The 18,072-nt window shown below is 39.0% G+C and overlaps 1 protein-coding gene and 1 long non-coding RNA gene across 4 annotated transcripts in view; both read right to left on the reverse strand.

Moving 5' to 3' along the window:
• The window catches only part of LOC118766363, a 29,702-nt gene that overhangs the window by 828 nt on the left and 10,802 nt on the right, over positions 1-18,072 (reverse strand). Inside the window, exons 3-10 of one of the 3 annotated variants that reach the window (XM_036509760.1) lie at positions 17,058-17,208; positions 14,252-14,320; positions 12,208-12,267; positions 11,134-11,202; positions 9,604-9,681; positions 8,133-8,201; positions 5,101-5,130; positions 2,212-2,256 (exon numbers count right to left, since the gene is read on the reverse strand). In XM_036509760.1, coding sequence (XP_036365653.1) covers positions 2,212-2,256; positions 5,101-5,130; positions 8,133-8,201; positions 9,604-9,681; positions 11,134-11,202; positions 12,208-12,267; positions 14,252-14,320; positions 17,058-17,208 — 571 coding nt within the window. Of the gene's footprint in view, positions 1-2,211; positions 2,257-5,096; positions 5,131-8,132; positions 8,202-9,603; positions 9,682-11,133; positions 11,203-12,207; positions 12,268-14,251; positions 14,321-17,057; positions 17,209-18,072 lie in introns of all 3 variants that reach the window. The other 2 variants (XM_036509762.1, XM_036509761.1) reach the window with 2 other exon arrangements.
• On the reverse strand, positions 963-1,466 carry LOC118766366. Its single transcript, XR_005002300.1, has 2 exons — positions 1,421-1,466; positions 963-1,245 (listed from the first exon to the last, which is right to left on the reverse strand). It is a non-coding gene; the product is annotated as an uncharacterized LOC118766366 (long non-coding RNA).

Genomic DNA, 18,072 nt, shown 5'->3' on the forward strand with positions numbered 1-18,072 from the left:
GAAATTAAATATTAAAGACTAATATATTGGGTCATAATAGATGATCTCTCCTGTAACACTGCTTTCTACCTGGTATTAGAAGTGGTTTACTATCGTTAAGACCTCAAAATCAAGATGTATTTCATGTGTGCTTTTAGGATTTTTCAAACAGGTTTAGGACATTTTTTTTCTTATACTATAGTGAGGCAAGCAGAAGAGATGCTTGTTGGTTATGGAAAAAGAGAAAGGAGCTCAGCTGGAAAACAGGAGGGGATTAAGGGGTCAGGATCAAAATACCCAATGAACAGCCAACATTGTCTGATATCATCAGCTCCTTCTGACCAGGGCCACAGTCAGTATATGGCCCTTTATGTTCAAATCCTTCCAAGATAGTCTTTGCCTTTCTGCTTTCCAGGGTTAGAATAAATTAGCAATCAATCGACAGTGAATTCAGTGGCACGTGCCGTAAGTGCAAGTGTGAAGAGGCACAGAATTTATGACATTATTTTAGGTCTGCCTAATAGGGGATAATTAATTCTTTATGTTAATGTCATTAAGTAAGGTAATGAGTGTCAAAACAAATAATGAAAACAATTCAGCAGAGGAGTGTCAACAGTTTTCTAATTCTGCTGGCAAAGCAATGAACTAAAGCCTATCATATTTATTGATGACAGCAACCCACAGCAGACATAGATTAGTATTGGAGTCTTAGAACTATGCTCATCCTTCTCCAGGGTACCAAAGCCTTAAGACAGTACTAGGGATAGGGAGACCCAGAGGTGTCTTTCTACTGAGACACTGAAAACACATGCTAAAACACCGTGTTTAACTTTGTAGCAGTAATTAAGAGAATTTATATTTGGCAAAAGATTCAGAGTAATGCATAATTAAATGTCCTTCTCGGGGACATAAGAGGTTGAAACTCAAGATCCCCAAGTTGCTAGGATGATAATCTATCCACTTGGCTTCTTCAATAGCAACTCAATATAACAGCCATCTTTATAAATTTCCCAATAGTGTTACTGGGATTGGAGACAATAAGGGTAGTTCACTCTGACTGATGCTTTTATGGGGCATCATTTTAGGGACTGCTATATGGGGGTGGGGATGCAAAGGGAATAATTGATTATATTGACCTCTGGTACTTTTTATTTTAACAATCTCAGAAAGATGAATGGCAAATTTAAGCTCAGTGAGGTTTGCATTGAGAATATAAAGAGCAGGAATAAAAACTAAGATATTTTGTTTAGTGATTCTCATACTTGACTACCTTAACAGTTGGATGATTTGACTGTGGGCTGGCGAACCAGATGGCTGCACCAGGCTCCAGTCTTGATCTGGCAGGGTTTCTACAGCTGGATGCCCTTCCTAACACCAACCACTCCGAGTGTGTAGTGGGTGCTTTTACGTGCCACCGGCATGGGGGCCAGTCAGGCGGTACTGGCAAAGTTAAAATACAAAGAACTCTTTTGTATATAGTCATCATCATCATTCTTTGGGTCAGATGGAATTTGAGGAAGCAAATTTCTATGGCTGGTTCCTCTTCTTCTTGCTAACACTCACCTATTTCCAACTAAGATATTTTTATCCCATAACTGGGCATGTTTTCTCAGAAGACTGGAACGAACAGCATCATTTGTATCATAGTGATGCTACAACTAACATTTATGTCAAGACACACGTGCATACATATACATAAAAACTGGCCCTCGTGCTGGTGATATGTAAAAGCACCTACTACACTCTCGGAGTGGTTGGCGTTAGGAAGGGCATCCAGCTGTAGAAACTCTGCCAGATCAGATTGGAGTCTGGTTTGCCAGACCTCAGTCAAATCGTCCAACCCATGCTAGCATGGAAAGCAGACGTTAAATGATGATATGATAGGCGTCTTTCCGTTTCACTCTATGAAATCCACTCACAAGGCTTTGGTTGTCTCAGAGCTATTATAGAAGACTATTGAATACATTCAGCTGAGTGTATATCATGGATTAAGATCATTAATCACTGATCTATAGCATGCTGCACCAACACCTTTGCTCCAAATTATTTCATAGCTTTTCATAAGAATTTCATTTTGTTTAGTTATGCTCCAAACTACAGCTAATTAATGAAAGAGTTTATTTATTAAATCCCTTCAAATTCTTGATTATTTTCAAAGTTAATTGAAACATTCAGGTATTTCAAGAGAAATATGGTAATGGAAAAAGGAACGGAACCTAACAGAATACTTACACTGGCTTCCAAAGAAATGGATCCCTTCCTTGACGGAGAGCATGCCTGGATTAAAAGAAACAGGAGAGTTTTATTTATTTATACACACAAACACACATAAAAGTCTCTTATTTTCCAGTGATTACAATTAATGTTGCCATTCTAATGATGGCTTCTACTGGAGAATCAGCAAGGACCCCTCATTCTAACATTGAATCATAGTTTTATATTCTTTTTAATATGACTTCTTAAATTAATGTTTTTGTGTCTTCATATATAAATGCATAATTGCTCTTCGGTCCTGAGTTAATTGGCAATAAATTCATTTTATATATATAGTTTACTGTTCCATTAAGGTAGGATCAGTGACGCAAGCCACATCAGAGGAGTCTACCTCACCTCATGTCTCAATGAGTAGCTCTTATTTAAATAGTCTACATTAAATGATATATGTTTATATGGACATATATATATATATATACACATGTATTTTCATATATAATAGGATATAAACAATTTACATATTTATACACAAAAGAGGTGACCTTTGACAGAACACCTTATATGCTACAAAGGGCAGTTAAAGCCCAAACCATGAATAAGACCAATTTCAAAGGGAATGAAAAAATATTTTTGTAGTTACCCTCAGACTCGAGTTTTTGTATCAATGTGCAGTGAGGGTGCAAAAATTAATGCATATCTATACACCAAAGAACACCGAAAATACACGTGCTACACACTTTTACTTTATAATTTTCAAATCCACAGCACAAGCGCAGTTAACATTCAGCAGCAAATAATAAAACAAATTATAAATGCATACCAGAAAGGCTTTGAAACTACGAAAATTTTACTGTGAAAATAATAAGGGTAGAAAATTTAGAAAAATTTGCATACCGGTGGCTAGTATGCATAATAAAAGTCAATAGACTATGATGCATGCTAGCCACCAGTATGAAAATTTTTATAAATTTTCTACCCTTATTATTTTCACAGTATATACACATGTAATGTAATGTAACAGTCAAAGCCACTTACTATGAATACTCTGGGACCATTTTCACTCATTGCTGATAATATTAAGCAAACAGAGTCTGGGAGAATAATTTTGATAACAATAACTACTTCACAAGCTTCCTAATTATAACAACTCCCATTGTGTTACACCTACATTTATTAAACTGAAGTATTTTATTGTTAGACTAGCAGAGACACCCAGTGTTGCTCAGGTTTAAAACAGCATAGTTTGTATATTATACTACAGTCATGTTGAAACAGGTGATACAGGAATGCGCAGCATTGATGACAAAACATTTTGTGGAGTAAATGTTGCATAAATGACAATAGCAAGCCAATTTGGACAGAATTATCAATTTTATGAGAATGGGATGGATCTTATCTGAAAGCAACTCCAGGTGTTGTGAAGAAGGAATTTCTATGTGGTATGTTTCTGAGAGCTATTCTATTGGACCTCTGTGTAATCTGGTGTGCTAAACATTGTTTTACTGATTCAACATTAAGTGGTGCAGCATGGCCTTTGCTGATCTTGAGAAAGTCTCCCCTCCCTTCTGTCTTGAGACTCCATCTGACATGCTGCACCGTGCCTTTGCTGATGTTGAGAAAGTCTCAGGTCCCTTATCTCTTGAAACTTTCACCTTCAGTTTTCTGCACTCCTCCTTGCTTTACAGGTATTTCTGGAGAGATAATGTTTTTCCTTTGACTTTTTTTTTTCAATATTCTAAACAAAAAATTTTGTACGTAGGAAAAAATATACATTAATCTCTATTTTAGTAGGCAGTATAAATTAACCAAATATAAGCAAATTGTAAATACCTTACAATTGCTGCGATAATTATGAACTATAGATGTGTATTTTTATATAACTTGGACCTTCCACGTAATTATTTTTTGTCAATAGTTTGTGTAGAGGTATGTGTGTATTTAATAACATAATAGATGATCTGCTTGGAGAAGGCAATTCAGTTCACTATAGAATGATTCCTTTGTAACAATCAGCATGAAAAAGGTTGCAGCATTGATGCTAATGATGGTTGCACACTTGCTGTCTTGTACAAGCCAAACAGACATGATGTGATCAGAGTGTCCAAAGGCCCTGAAGCTAGGAAACAGTGGCATTCTTTATCATAAAGCCAACTCTAGACAGCCTTCATTTATTCTTTAGCCTCTATATTGTGGTTTGTTTCTCTTTCACTTTCTTTTTCTGCAGCAGGCCAACCAGGTGGGGGTTGATGCAAGGTTAAGAAATTTTAATTTCTTATATATGTTGATGACATCCCATTTATAGGAATAGGGAAACAGAAATGGGATTATAACTGGCTTCCGTGCCAGTGGATCGTAAAAGGGCACCATTCGAGCATGATTGTTACCAACGTTGCCTTACTGGCACCTGTGCTGGTGGCATGTATAAAAGATTCGAGTGAGGTCGTTGCCAGTACTGCCTGACTGGCACGTAAAAAGCACCCACTACACTCTCAGAGTGGTTGGCATGAGGAAGGGCATCCATCAGCTGTAGAGACTCTGCCAAATCAAGATTGGAGCCTGGTGCAGCCATCTGGTTCGCCAGCCCTCAGTCAAAATCGTCCAACCCATGCTAGCATGGAAAGCGGACGTTAAACGATGATGATGATTCATTTCCCAAAGTAATTTGTGGTCTCAGTGAAGCTGATACATCATGAAAACAAAATTCGTCTTGGCTTGCTATAGAGAGGAAGGTAGGGTTATAGAGTGGTATTAATGAAGAAGGACTAGTTTATATAATGAAAGTGTTAAGATGTATAGAGAAACTCTATGAACCGAATGCAATATTAACATGAGCAATAATATTAATATGAGTCTGGATGAATAGAAAGAACAACAACAGCAATAAAGAATTGGATTTTGCTTACTTACACATTGATTTCATCAAACTTGTATTTATCACTGAAGAGAAAGAAAAAACAGCAACAAAAATAAATCATTAAAGGTGAGTAAAATAAAGAAAACATTATTAAAGGTGAGTGAACTGCAATTTTGCATTAATGCGGATTTGTTTCTGTCTGATGGGATTTGATTAGATTTGTTCTGCACTCTGTCCCTCTCAAGTTATCTTAATCCTTTAATTTGAATTTGTAACCTTTCTAACTACATTATTAGGGTGGTTTAACCATCATATTAAGAGAATCTGGCTTCCAAACCCAAATTTCTGCTTTAGAGGTGGGTGCAAGAGGGTTTGTGGGCAAATCTGCTCATGATCTCATGAAATAGCTCTCAATTTCTATGAGAAAGAGAACTGGAACTCTTAAGACAATGGCAGATGCAGCTGAGATGAGTTCCAACTGGATCTGGCCAAAAGGGAAATGCAAGATAACATCAAATGCATCATTTACCTTAAAGAGTACTGTCCTTGTTTTGATTGTTAGAGTCCCAAAGTTGTGGAAGTTGGATGCTCTAGCATTCTCATGCTGCCTGTCATATTTGGTAATGTTCAGAGAATTTCAGACTAAACCCTTTCTTAAACTTACAAATACAGATTGCTCTCATTATCATAGAGCAAGTTTTCAAAGTCCAACATTTTTGCTGATTCTTTGATAACCTCCTTAGTTGGCCAAGCATTGAGATGACCACCACCTGGGAACCTCTAACTCATCAAAACAACTTTCAGACAAAGGCTAAATAAAAATTGGGCTCTAAGCACCAAATTCTTATCAATTAATTGTTCTATAGGATAATAGAATAACAAGCAGAGGGTTGCTTAAATGTCTCATGTTAAGTGCACTTGTTTACCTAGGGAGTGTCAGGCAAGTTAATCTATATAATGTATATAAATCATTTATATTTATAAAGCACCATCCGAACGTGGCCGACGCCAGTGCCGCCCTAACTGGCTTCCGTGTCGGTGGCACGTAAAAAGCACCAACCGATCTTGGCCGTTGCCAGCCTCCACTGGCATGTAAAAAGCACCCACTACACTCTTAGAGTGGTTGGCGTTAGAAGGGCATGCAGCTGTAGAAACACTGCCGGATGAGACTGGAGCCTGGTACAGCCTCCTGGTTCCCAGACCCCGGTCAAACTGTCCAACCCATGCTAGCATGGAAAACGGACGTTAAACGATGATGATGATGATGTTGTTCATATATATTCTTTTGCCAATCCACTAAGTTACAGGGATGGAAACACACCAACATCGGTTGTCAAGCGATGGTGGGTGGGTGGGTTAAACACAAACATAAATATATATGAATGGGAGGAGGAGAGCCTGCCAAATGTTGATCCAGTAGAGGGACCAGCTGTCTGAACAGACAGCACCCTAGTAGATAAAGCAATTAAGGGTATGAAGCCAGGAAAAGCCCCTGGCCCATCAGGAATCACTGCTGAGATGCTTAAAACATCTGGTGGTGTGGGCTATGGTTAGTTACCTGTATTGTGAACCAGGTAGTTCATGATCGAGTCATACCCAATGACTGGCGTAGCAGCACCATAGTCGACTGCTATAAAAGTTTTGAATTCCTCTGTGATGCTTTAGATAGAAATAAGTACAGGGGTATCAAACTGCTGGATCAGATGATGATGGTCATAGCCCAACTAATTAGGGAGAGAGTCTGCTTAGATGATGTGAAGTTCGGTTTTGTGCCAGGTAGAAGCACCACTGATGCTATATTTCTGGTACAGCAACTGCAGGAGAAATACCTAACCAAAGATAAACGCCTATATTTGGCTTTTGTGGACTTGGAGAAAGCCTTTGACAGGGTCCTCCAATCCCTTATCTGGTGGGTGATGCAGGAACTGGGGATTGACGAATGGTTTAAGTGCTGTACAGGCCCTATACAGAGATACCGTTAATAGGGTTAGGATTCGAAATGAGTATAGTGAAGAATTCCAGGTAGAAGTAGGGATCCACCAAGGATCAACCCTCAGCCCCCTCTTATTCATCATAGTCCTCCAGGCAATAACAGAGGAATTCAAGACAGGTTGCCCCTGGGAGCTCCTTCCTCTATGCTGATGACCTGGCCCTCATGTGGAAGCAAGGTTTAGAATCGAAGGGCCTTAGAGTCAATATTGCAAAGACCAAAGTTCTAGTAAGCAGGAAGGCAAACACATCACAGACCCTTTCATGTAGGTGGCCCTGCTCGATCTGTAGAAAAGGCGTAGGTAGAAACTCCATAAGATGTACCCAGTGTAAGCTATGGACACATAAGAGGTGCTGAAACATCAAAGGAAGATTAACCAGGAAGATGGCTTTCATGTGCAGAGGGACGTGCATAGCTACTAACTCCTAGTATTGAAAGGAAAAGAAGAGAAAAGGGTCAATAGGAGCTGCAGGATGAGGTGCCCAAGCCAGCCCACAAGGCACAAGTGGGTGGGTGATTTGAGAAGTTGAATGGGGTGGACAAAAGGGGGAATAAGACAAGAGTTATGAGCTGGTGATGATGGAGGGATGCAGAGGAGTGGGGCAGAGAGGGAGCAGCAAATAGATGTAGTGAAGATGAAACAGTTACTGATGAGGAGAGGACAAGGAAGAAGGAAGAGGTGGACATAGACATGGAGCATGAGGGTGGTGAGTTTTGAAATACAGTAATCATCATCATCATCGTTTAACATCCGTTTTCCATGCTAGCATGGGTTGGACAGTTCGACTGGGGTCTGGGAAGGAGGCTGCACCAGGCACCAGTCTGATCTGGCAGTGTTTCTACAGCTGGATGCCCTTCCTAACGCCAACCACTCCGTGAGTGTAGTGGGTGCTTTTTACGTGCCACCGGCACAGGGGCCAGAGAAGGCTGGCAAACGGCCACGATCAGTTGGTGCCTTTTATGTGCCACCGGCATGGACGCCAGTCAAGGCGGCGCTGGCATCGGCCATGTTCGGATGGTGTTTTTTTTTACGTGCCACCAGCACGGGTATCACAACTAATGTGTAATGTGTAAACAATTTAAAAAACCACTTACAGAGATGGATTCTCCCAGGCAATATTGTATCTTCTTTGTAGTATGGATGGCCTTGTGGAATCACCTTGTCTGTAATAATAAACATATACATACATACATACAGAGAGAGAGAGAGAAAGATAGATAGATAGAGAGAGAAAGATAGATAGATAGAGAGAGAGAGAGAGAGAGAGAGAGAGAGATGACTGTAGAAAGTTCAGAAATGAGTGGCTGACATTACACTTGTTTTCCCATTCACACACAGAAACATGGGGACAACAATAGCCACACCCATAAGTAACCAATCTTTACTTTTTGCTATTCTGACAACCTGTCATGTGACTCAGTACATGGAGATAACATGTAACTGTTGATGATAATACAGTAATACGATGCCTTCACAGGATTAACACAGCCTTAACTATCACAGCACTTATTCATTTGACACTAATAGGCAGACATCATGGAGAACTAATCAAATGCTATACCTGAACTTGTAACCATCTTCAACCAACCAAATTGTAGCTTAATCCATAATTTCTTCATAAAAAATGGAATTTCCCAATTCCATCCAGAAAAAAATATAGTGTGTTCATTTGGCAAAAGAAAAAAAATCCTTGTCTGGTACCTGATCAATCCCAATGGTAGCCATGGAATGTGAAGGTGGGTGTGTGGGCCATGATTGTAATGTTGTGTATCATCTGCAGTGGGAACAGGGACAGTTTTCTCTATGAAGGCCTTTTTTCGTCTATTTACTGATATAGTGTCTTTATGACCATTAAAGTCTATGGTGAAAAATTTAACCGTGCATGAATGAAAGTGGAAAGTTGCTGCATATGGTACTGTTAACGGAGGTTGAACAACATCGTTGCACACAAAAACATGAGTCAAGAAGTAAAACTTCCTTCAAGGCAGAGCCAGAAATGCAATTGTCAAGTAGGGTAGAGGTTTTAAACAGAAGTGATATATTCAAAATTGCTAAAACTAAAAATTGTCAAGGATAAATTAAATTTATTATTGTTACTGAATGTGTTAGTGTTATTTAATTTCTGAACAGTTTTGCTGCCATTTGTTTATGAAGTTTCTACTAAGATAGAGACATGAGTAAAATTGATAATAGAGAAACAAAAATAAACTTTGGAAACAGCAGCAACGCCATAACTTACGTGGAAACCATAAGCATGCTTTCAAGGGAGATGATCAGAGAAAGACTTGAAAATCAACGTAAGATCATAATACTTCATGTAAAGTAAATATAACAAATAATCCAGAATCCTTGTTTGGAACTGGATCAACTTCAAAATCTAATCAATCCATGCCAATCATGAGGCCAAACATCCCTGAAAGTTTCATCTGAATCCATCCAGTGGTTCTTGAGATATCTTGTCCATGAACAAACATACAAACACACACAATACCTCCACCTTCGCTAAGGGGCAGATGTAACAACAACAACAGCAGCAACAACAACAGCAGCAACAACAATACTTACTGCTCCAGGCTGTCATCTGCTACAGACTTAACCACTGGATTTTCCCCTTGTAAATCTGGAACTGGTTTCTTAGGAGGGCTGTAAAACACAATTGCTTACATAGATCAATTTAATAACATATTTGTCACCTTAATGTAAACATTTTACTTACTCAGGCCATCAATAACCCCTTTTCACTCTCCTCCACTTTGGGCTGTCATTCCTGCCTGTTTTGTAGCTCTTGTCTCAATATTCTGTCTCCAGTTATTTTCAAGGGGTCCTTTTTTCAATCTCCCTTGTCAGCCTCTCCTGCTGGTCACTTGACCTTACAGTTTCATTTTTGATTTTGCTGCCCCCATATTATAGGATTCATTGAGAGAAGGCTTTTCACTCCCTTATTTTGTTGGTTTTGAACTGTCATTCTATAGTTTTGCTTTTCTTTGGTTGGGATGTGACCCTAGGCAATTGAAGTTTCACGCTCGAATGGTGCCCTTTTAGGTGCCACTGGCACGGAAGCCAGTTGGCTGCTCTGGCAACGATCACGCTCGAATAGTGCTCTTGGCACCCTACTAGCACGGGCACAAGTGCCAGTAAGGCAAGAATGAAACACATACATACACACACACTTAAATAAATCTACACCTGATTGTAGAAAAGACTGTTTCAAAGTTCAATTGTTTTGACAATAAGGGACTTTACACATTTTCCCCAAATCATCCATGTCATATGAATATAGAAAATGTGATGTGAACCATGAATAAAATTAAAATTTTTGAACTCTAGAATTAGGAGTTTACACAGATAAAGCTTCATTCTGCTCTGTTTTACTATCAAAGACATTTTAACCATGGATATCCTGACATCAATTCTAGTTTAGACAACATCATCCAATATATACCTTTTTCTAGAAGGTAGGATGGTGAAATTTCAGTGAAATTTGGTTGCTGTTTCTACCAAATCAACTAATGATTTCTTAGAGGCTTCCTTCTAAAATATTAATTTCTTACTCTGGGGAAAATGGAACCAACCCATGGTCAAACTAACCAACCAACCAAATCCTGGTTCATTTTTGCTGGTTTGTTCAAGTACCATCCGTACGTGGCCAATGCCAGCACCGCCTTGACTGGTTTCCATGTCGGTGGCACGTAAAAACCACCAACCAATCGTGGCCATTGCCAGCCTCTCCTGGCATCTGTGCAGGTGGCACGTAAAAAGCACCCACTACACTCACGGAGTGGTTGGCGTTAGGAAGGGCATCCAGCTGTAGAAACACTGCCAGATCAGACTGGAGCCTGGTGCAGCTCCCTGGCTTCCCAGACCCCGCTCAAACCATCCAACCCATGCTAGCATGGAAAACAGACGTTAAACAATGATGATGATGATGATGACACACACACATATTAATCATTCAGCTAATGTTGTCTTTTCCTTACCACATAATTCTGTATAGTTTGATTTTTTATGTTCAATTCGTTAAATGTTCTAACACTGACCTGGCCATCATTGTTTTGATTTTATAGAAAGGAATATTATGGGAAACTGAATATTTACCAGTTTTCACTTTCCTTCACACAGTCTTTCCTGATTGTTTCATTGGCTGCCACTTCCTCCTTCTGTCCACTGAAATTATTAACAAACAGGTCAGTTGCCTGATGAAACATCACTCAAGCACTTGGCTCCCTACAAATATTCCTATAAAGTATCCTAAATGCAAACAAAGGAGGAGGAGGAGGAGGAGGAGGAAACAATGACAATGGCAACAACTTTTATTTAGGTCTTGGGTCCACAATACATGTTTTGTGGGGAAAAGGGTTTGGTCAGTTTAATTGATCCTCCCACTGCCCCTCCTCTACTCAACTTGTACTTACTTTATGGACACAGCACCCACCAAGTCATGAGTCAGGGGTTGTCAGAGTTTTTATCAAAACCAAAATCAAATTCGATGACTGGCGTCCGTGCTAGCAGGGTGCAAAGAGCACCATACGAGTGTGATCATTGACAGAGCGGCTAACCAGCTTCAGTGCCAGTGGCACATAAAAGGCACCATTCGAGCTTCATCGTTACCAGCGTCGCATTACTGGCACTTGAGCCCTGTGCTAGTAGGTTATTAACAGCACCATCCGAGCGTGATCGTTGCCAGAGCGGCTATCTGGCCTCCGTGCCGGTGGCACGTAAAAAACACCATTCGAGCATGATCGTTACCAGCATCGCCTTACTGGCACCTGTGCCGGTGGCATGTGTAAAAGATTCGAGTGAGGTCGTTGCCAGTACCGCCTGACTGGTCCCCGTGCCGGTGGCATGTAAAAGCACCCACTACACTCTCAGGGTGGTTGGTGTTAGGAAGGGCATTCAGCTGTATATCTTCTTAAAATTTCTGTTTGTTTCCATTAAGAACAAAATATTGTTCATTCAATGTAAAACAATGGCTCTACCTCAGTAAAGAACCATGGACATGTCTCCTCACTCTCCCATCCCCCTCTCTCTCCAGTATACCACATTAAATGATTTCACTCACTGATATCTTGTGGAAGGAGATTTGTAGCTTGAAGCTAATGGGGGAAAACCTGAGAAAATAACAACCTGAAGCAATAATATAATTTGAGAGATAGAACTTCTTATACTCACTTCAGAAGAAATGTTTGTGTTGAACAACTGTATTCACTGGAAGCCTCCCCATTTAGCTGTCTGGAAATAAATAAATCTCTATATATTTAAACGGCAAAATGTCTGTCTGTCTGTGTGTGTGTGTCCTTTATACAAATCCACAATTTTTCAGTTAGAGGGCTCGCACTTTCTGTGGTCATTCAAAACCGTCCAAGGGTGGTCATGCACATCTTTACATTTCCCCAGTCACACCACAAAGCCATTAAAAAATCAATAGAAGTGACCTTTTTGTGAATTTTCTATCCAAAACCCAATCAAAATGCCCAAAACTTGATACACCAATTGAATGCCAGCTAGCTGTATGTGATTGGTTGGAGATTTGGACAGTACTCGCGTGTCTGTGCGCACGCACGCAGCTGTATATACATGCACTAGCACTATGACCTGGCAACGCTGGGTCATAGTGCTAATTAAAGATAATTGGATATCAAATGTGAGAGTATATTTGTTTCAAATGACTTTGTAAAAAGCACCCACTACACTCATGGAGTGGTTGGTGTTAGGAAGGGCATCCAGCTGTAGAAACTCTGCCTGATCAGACTGGAGCCTGGTGCAGCCTCCTGGCTGCCCAGACCCCGGTTGAACTGTCCAGCCCATGCTAGCATGGAAAACAGACGTTAAACGATGATGATGAAAGTGCAGGATGTGCTCTGAGAAGGGAGAAAGAATAATCCATATTGTTAGTGAGTGCTGTAAGCTTGCACAACATGAATACAAAAGGAGACGCGACAATGTGGCCAGATATGCTCACTGGCTGTTGCGCAGTAAAGCAAACTTCAAGAAAGCCGAACAACGGTATGAACACAAGCCAGAAAGAGTAATGGAACATTACAAAAACATCACAAAATACTGCGAGATTTTATCATGCAGTGAGACCAAGTCATAGAGGCGAGATGGCCAGATATCATGATCATCCATAAAGATGAAAAAGAAGTAAAGATTATAGATGTTGCAATATCAGGTAATTTGAGGGTGAAATGTAAGGAAACAGAAAAGATTGAGAAATACCAGCCACTGCAGGATGAGATAGGAAAGTTATGAGACATGAGGAAATTAATGGTGATACCAGTGGTAATTGGAGCATTAGGAGCAGTTTCCAAGAGCTTTGAAAAACATTTTAAGAATATTGGAGGTGCTGTCAGGCTCAAGGTGATCCAGAAGACAGCATTGTTGGGTATAGCTCGCATTCTAAGGAGAATATTGTCTCTTTGAGTCACAGGAGAAGGGACTTCTTGAAACCTTTGGTGATTTGTTATTGCCTGCTTTCAAGAAAAGAACAACCGCAAATAGAACAGTGAGAAACAAAACAACAACAACAACAATAATAATAGAGCTCCTACAGAAAGTTTGCCTCTCAGGGACAGCATGGATTATCAAGAGGGTTCTAAGCACTTGAAAGGCTGCTAAAAACTTGTGGACACGTAAGGTTACAAGTAGTAACATAAATCCTACCTGGAATAAGACCAAACTTGAGCTTTGTTTCCATAATAATAATAATAATTGTCAAAAAATAATTGTCAAATAATAATTGTCAAATAATAATTGCCAAAAAGTAATTGTCAAATAATAATTGCCAAAAAATAATTGTCAAATAATAATTGCCAAAAAATAATTGTCAAATAATAATTGTCAAAAAATAATTGTCAAATAATAATTGCCAAAAAATAATTGACAAATAATAATTGTCAAAAAGTAATTGTCAAATAATAATTGCCAAAAAATAATTGTCAAATAATAATTGGCAAAAAATAATTGTCAAATAATAATTGCCAAAAAATAATTGACAAATAATAATTGTCAAAAAGTAATTGTCAAATAATAATTGCCAAAAAATAATTGTCAAATAATAATTGCAAAAAATAATTGTCAAATAATAATTGCCAAAAAATAATTGACAAATAATAATTGTCAAATAATAATTTTCAAATAATAATTAAAATTAAGAACCTTAACTTTTGTGAAGATTTTGTGAAAGAAACTAATAGAATTTCAAATTAATTTTTACCTGTTTGAAGTTTCCGTGAATGTTTGATTGGTGAAGTTGTAGTTTTGGGCATTTTGCTTGAATCCCAGACTAGAAATATAAAATAAATGCCATAAGTGACAAGCTAAGGACAATCAGTTTTAACTAACTATATTTTGTAAAATTTATTATATTACTGTGACTGAGAGGACCCGGCAAATAAAGTCAGTCCACAGCTGTAACCTACACCAGTGTCACATAACCAGCCCACTCAAAAGTACCTTGGATTGTAGGGTGACGTGCCGTGCTTAAGGAGGCTCTATGAAGTCAAGTACATCAACATCAACAGCAATATCAAAATCAAATCAAATGGAAATTATGGTTGTGAGCCCTGTGCTGGTAGCACGTAAAAAGTACCCACTACACTCTCAGAGTGGTTGGTGTTAGGAAGGGCATCCAGCTGTAGAAACACTGCCAGCTCAGATTGGGGCCCGGTGCAGCTTCCTGGCTTCCCAGGCCCCAGTCAAACCGTCCAACCCATGCCAGCATAGAAAACGGACGTTAAATGATGATGATGATGATACGAGCTGAAGTAGCCATGGAAATTCCACAAGTGATAAATGGTTGATTTATTGTTCATTACTGGATGGAAATATATATATTTACAGGGAGGAATTGAGAATAGAATATATGTTCCACTTCATCATTTAATTGATAATAAAATATACAGAGTGTTCAGGCTAAATTTGCATCAAAGGGGAAAAAAATAAAATATCCCAACCAAAAGTGAAAGTATTTTAAAAATTCAAAACATATGAACTAGATTATGGTTGGGAGATAAGTTTACTGCAAGTAACCACTCTCAGCTTTCACCATGTCCTCAAGACAGCTCTGGAACCTGGTGCAAGCATTCTTCACTGTGTCCCTGGGAAGATCTTCAAACCCCTCCTTGACTTTGGCCACCATCTCAGCCTTGGTGTTTCAAATAGTGTGGTTAATGTTGTTCCCGACAGTGTCCCACACATAAGTAACCCATGGAATTACAATCAGGGTGTATTAGGAGGCTGGGAGAGTCAGATTTCTCTGACAGCCACTTCTGACGCTTTCTAGAAGTATAGCAAGGAGTTGAGTCCTGCTGCCACACATATGGCCTACCAGTGGCAACCCTCTCCAGCCAGAGTTTCACTATAGTCTCCAGCAGCTTCACATTACCTAAGGCTCTGTTCACTAGTTGGACGGTTTCTGGCAGATGCAGTCAGAATGCCTGCTGTGTCCCTTCCTGTAGCTTCGTAGTCTCCATTGCAACTGTCCATGTCATGTCTTACAGTCTTTACAGTATTCAGAACACTGAACAGCAGTCATGGTGTCAGTATTTTGACACCTGGCATCAGTCATCACGATACAGGTAACTCTCTTCCAGTCCTCTATGTTCAGCTAACTTTTTCTCAACTACAACTTTGAACATGTCAAGCCCTACAATCTCAATGTGCTGGATCTGCCCACAACCAGAACACATGACAACCCAAAGACTGTGGCTAAAGTGCATCCAAGAAACTGACTCTATCAGATTTATCAAGATTTATCTCCGACATAATGAAATTAAAACATATTTTACAGTCACACATGTCTCACGTTTCTTCTGCATTTCAGTGTATTATCTTGTTTGGAAATAGGTGTGGGTTAGCAACAAGTTATCCTGATATAGAAAATCTGTCTCAGTACAATCTGTTTGACTCATGCAAGCATGGAAAAGTGAATATTAAATAATGATGACAACGACAATGACCACCACCACCATGAACCATCCTTTCATAAGGTGAAAAGTGTAATTTGAAAGCAATTTGGATGCTGTTTCTAACAAATCAAATAATCACATATAAGTGCTCTCATTAACTTTTGTGTAATTTCCTGGTAAAATATCTTAGCTATATACGGGCCTGATGAAGAAATTACATAAATAAGTTCATTCGAACCTATTTCTTGAATTGTTGCCCAACTAAAATTAAATCTTTTCTGTCTCTCTTATCTTTTACATTGGTTTGTGGATCTGCTGTAACAACTTATCTGTAATATTTTTTTCAGTTCTTTCTCGCAGACTATAATATTTGACAACAAATTGCATTTATCGCATTTTGCTCTTACAATGAAAGAAATAATAAAATAATAGTTAAAACTCTTCCAGTACCATTTATATTTATTGTCAAGAACAATGGAATGGTGGAAAAATCAGAAAAGTTAAGCACTTTAAAACATATAATGTTGACGTCCTTCATCCATAGGCCCAGGAACAGGGGATGTGCTTGCAACTCCTAAAATATTTTGGCCATCAAAAAAAAATCTTTTGAACATTCTGGGTTGGATCTGGGTTTGCACCCACTAGGCAATTTTCTCTCCCACACATTTGTGCCCTTCTTAATATTGTCATTATTTAGTTTCATCTTTGATAAATTAAGTACAGTCATGTATACAATTCTTACGTTCTAATATAATTTACATTCCTACCTGGGACACATTGCAACAATCTAATTTGAGACCAGTACTTGACTGGCTGAGACATTATTTCACTGACCCCAAAAGGATGAAAGGTGAGCTTAATCTTGGCGGAATTAGAACACAACGTGTAAATGGCCAAAACTGAGCCCCTACCATAAGATATTTCCCATCTTTCCTAACTAAAACTGTGGGGGCCTCACCACCCTCAGAAATTAATAAACCATGAAAGGGAAAAAATGACTAACTTCTTCTGTTGTGAATAGGCATGTGAAAATTCCAATGATACAATTTTATTCCCTCTTATAAATCCGAAATTTTGTGTCTGTTCAGAAAACCAAACCCTTTGCACACTTACCCCTTTTCTTGTTCCGGCTTTCCTGTACGCTTTTTTACCTTAACAATAGTAAATATGAAGACTGCAAGGAGCAAAGCGAAGATTATCCCAACACATAGACCAATGATTAAGTTTCTCTTGTCGAAAGACTCTTCTTCTTCTATTTCGGAAACTGCAACAAAAATGACAGAAAGCTTGTTAGTATAATGAATGCGTTATGGTTACTGGCAAAGCTAAAAAATATGCACACCACCCGTCTTTGGCATTTAGGGTTAGGATTAGGGTTATGCCGAAAACAGGTGGTGTGCATATTCTTTACCTCGCCATGGTTGCTATTGTTGTTTAGAACTAGTTCAGTTGTAGTGTAGCCTTCCTGTTTTTTTTATGATGGTTGGTTTTTATTCGAAGGAGATATGGTTGCTATTTCTAGTATTTTGAGCAACTGTTCCCTTTTTGGTTCAATACTGAGAGGAAGAATAGAAAGAGTAAAGTTGTGAAGTTTAGAGAAAGGTAGGGAATGAAATAAGGAGAAACACTGGAAACTGTAAAAAGTGAAAGGTAGAAATTATGTAACAACTTACTCGCATACAGGTGACCGATGTATAAATCAGTATTTATTTGTGTGTATGTGTTTGTGTGTAAGTGAAGGAGACCATACGTGTATCTGTTTCTTTATTACTCACAAGGGGCTAAACACAGAGGGGACAAACAAGGACAGACAAACGGATTAAGTCGATTACATCGACTCCAGTTCGTAACTGGTACTTAATTTATCGACCCGAAAGGATGAAAGGCAAAGTCGACCCCGGCAGAATTTGAACCCAGAATGTTACGGCAGACGAAATACGGCATTTCGCCCGGCGTGCTAACGTTTCTGCCAGCTCGCCGCCTTAGACCATACGTGTATCATTTTGACTTTTAGCAGGAAGCAGTGTTGATGCAGACTCAGCTTTAGTTTTAGTTTGCCTCAAACTAAACAGTCAAGTTGTGTATACAGCATTTCATTGATTTCTAAATAATGACATTGTTTGTTTAA

The sequence above is a fragment of the Octopus sinensis genome, linkage group LG15, assembly GCF_006345805.1.
Source record: "Octopus sinensis linkage group LG15, ASM634580v1, whole genome shotgun sequence".
In the NCBI taxonomy this organism is placed as follows: Eukaryota; Metazoa; Mollusca; class Cephalopoda; order Octopoda; family Octopodidae; genus Octopus; species Octopus sinensis.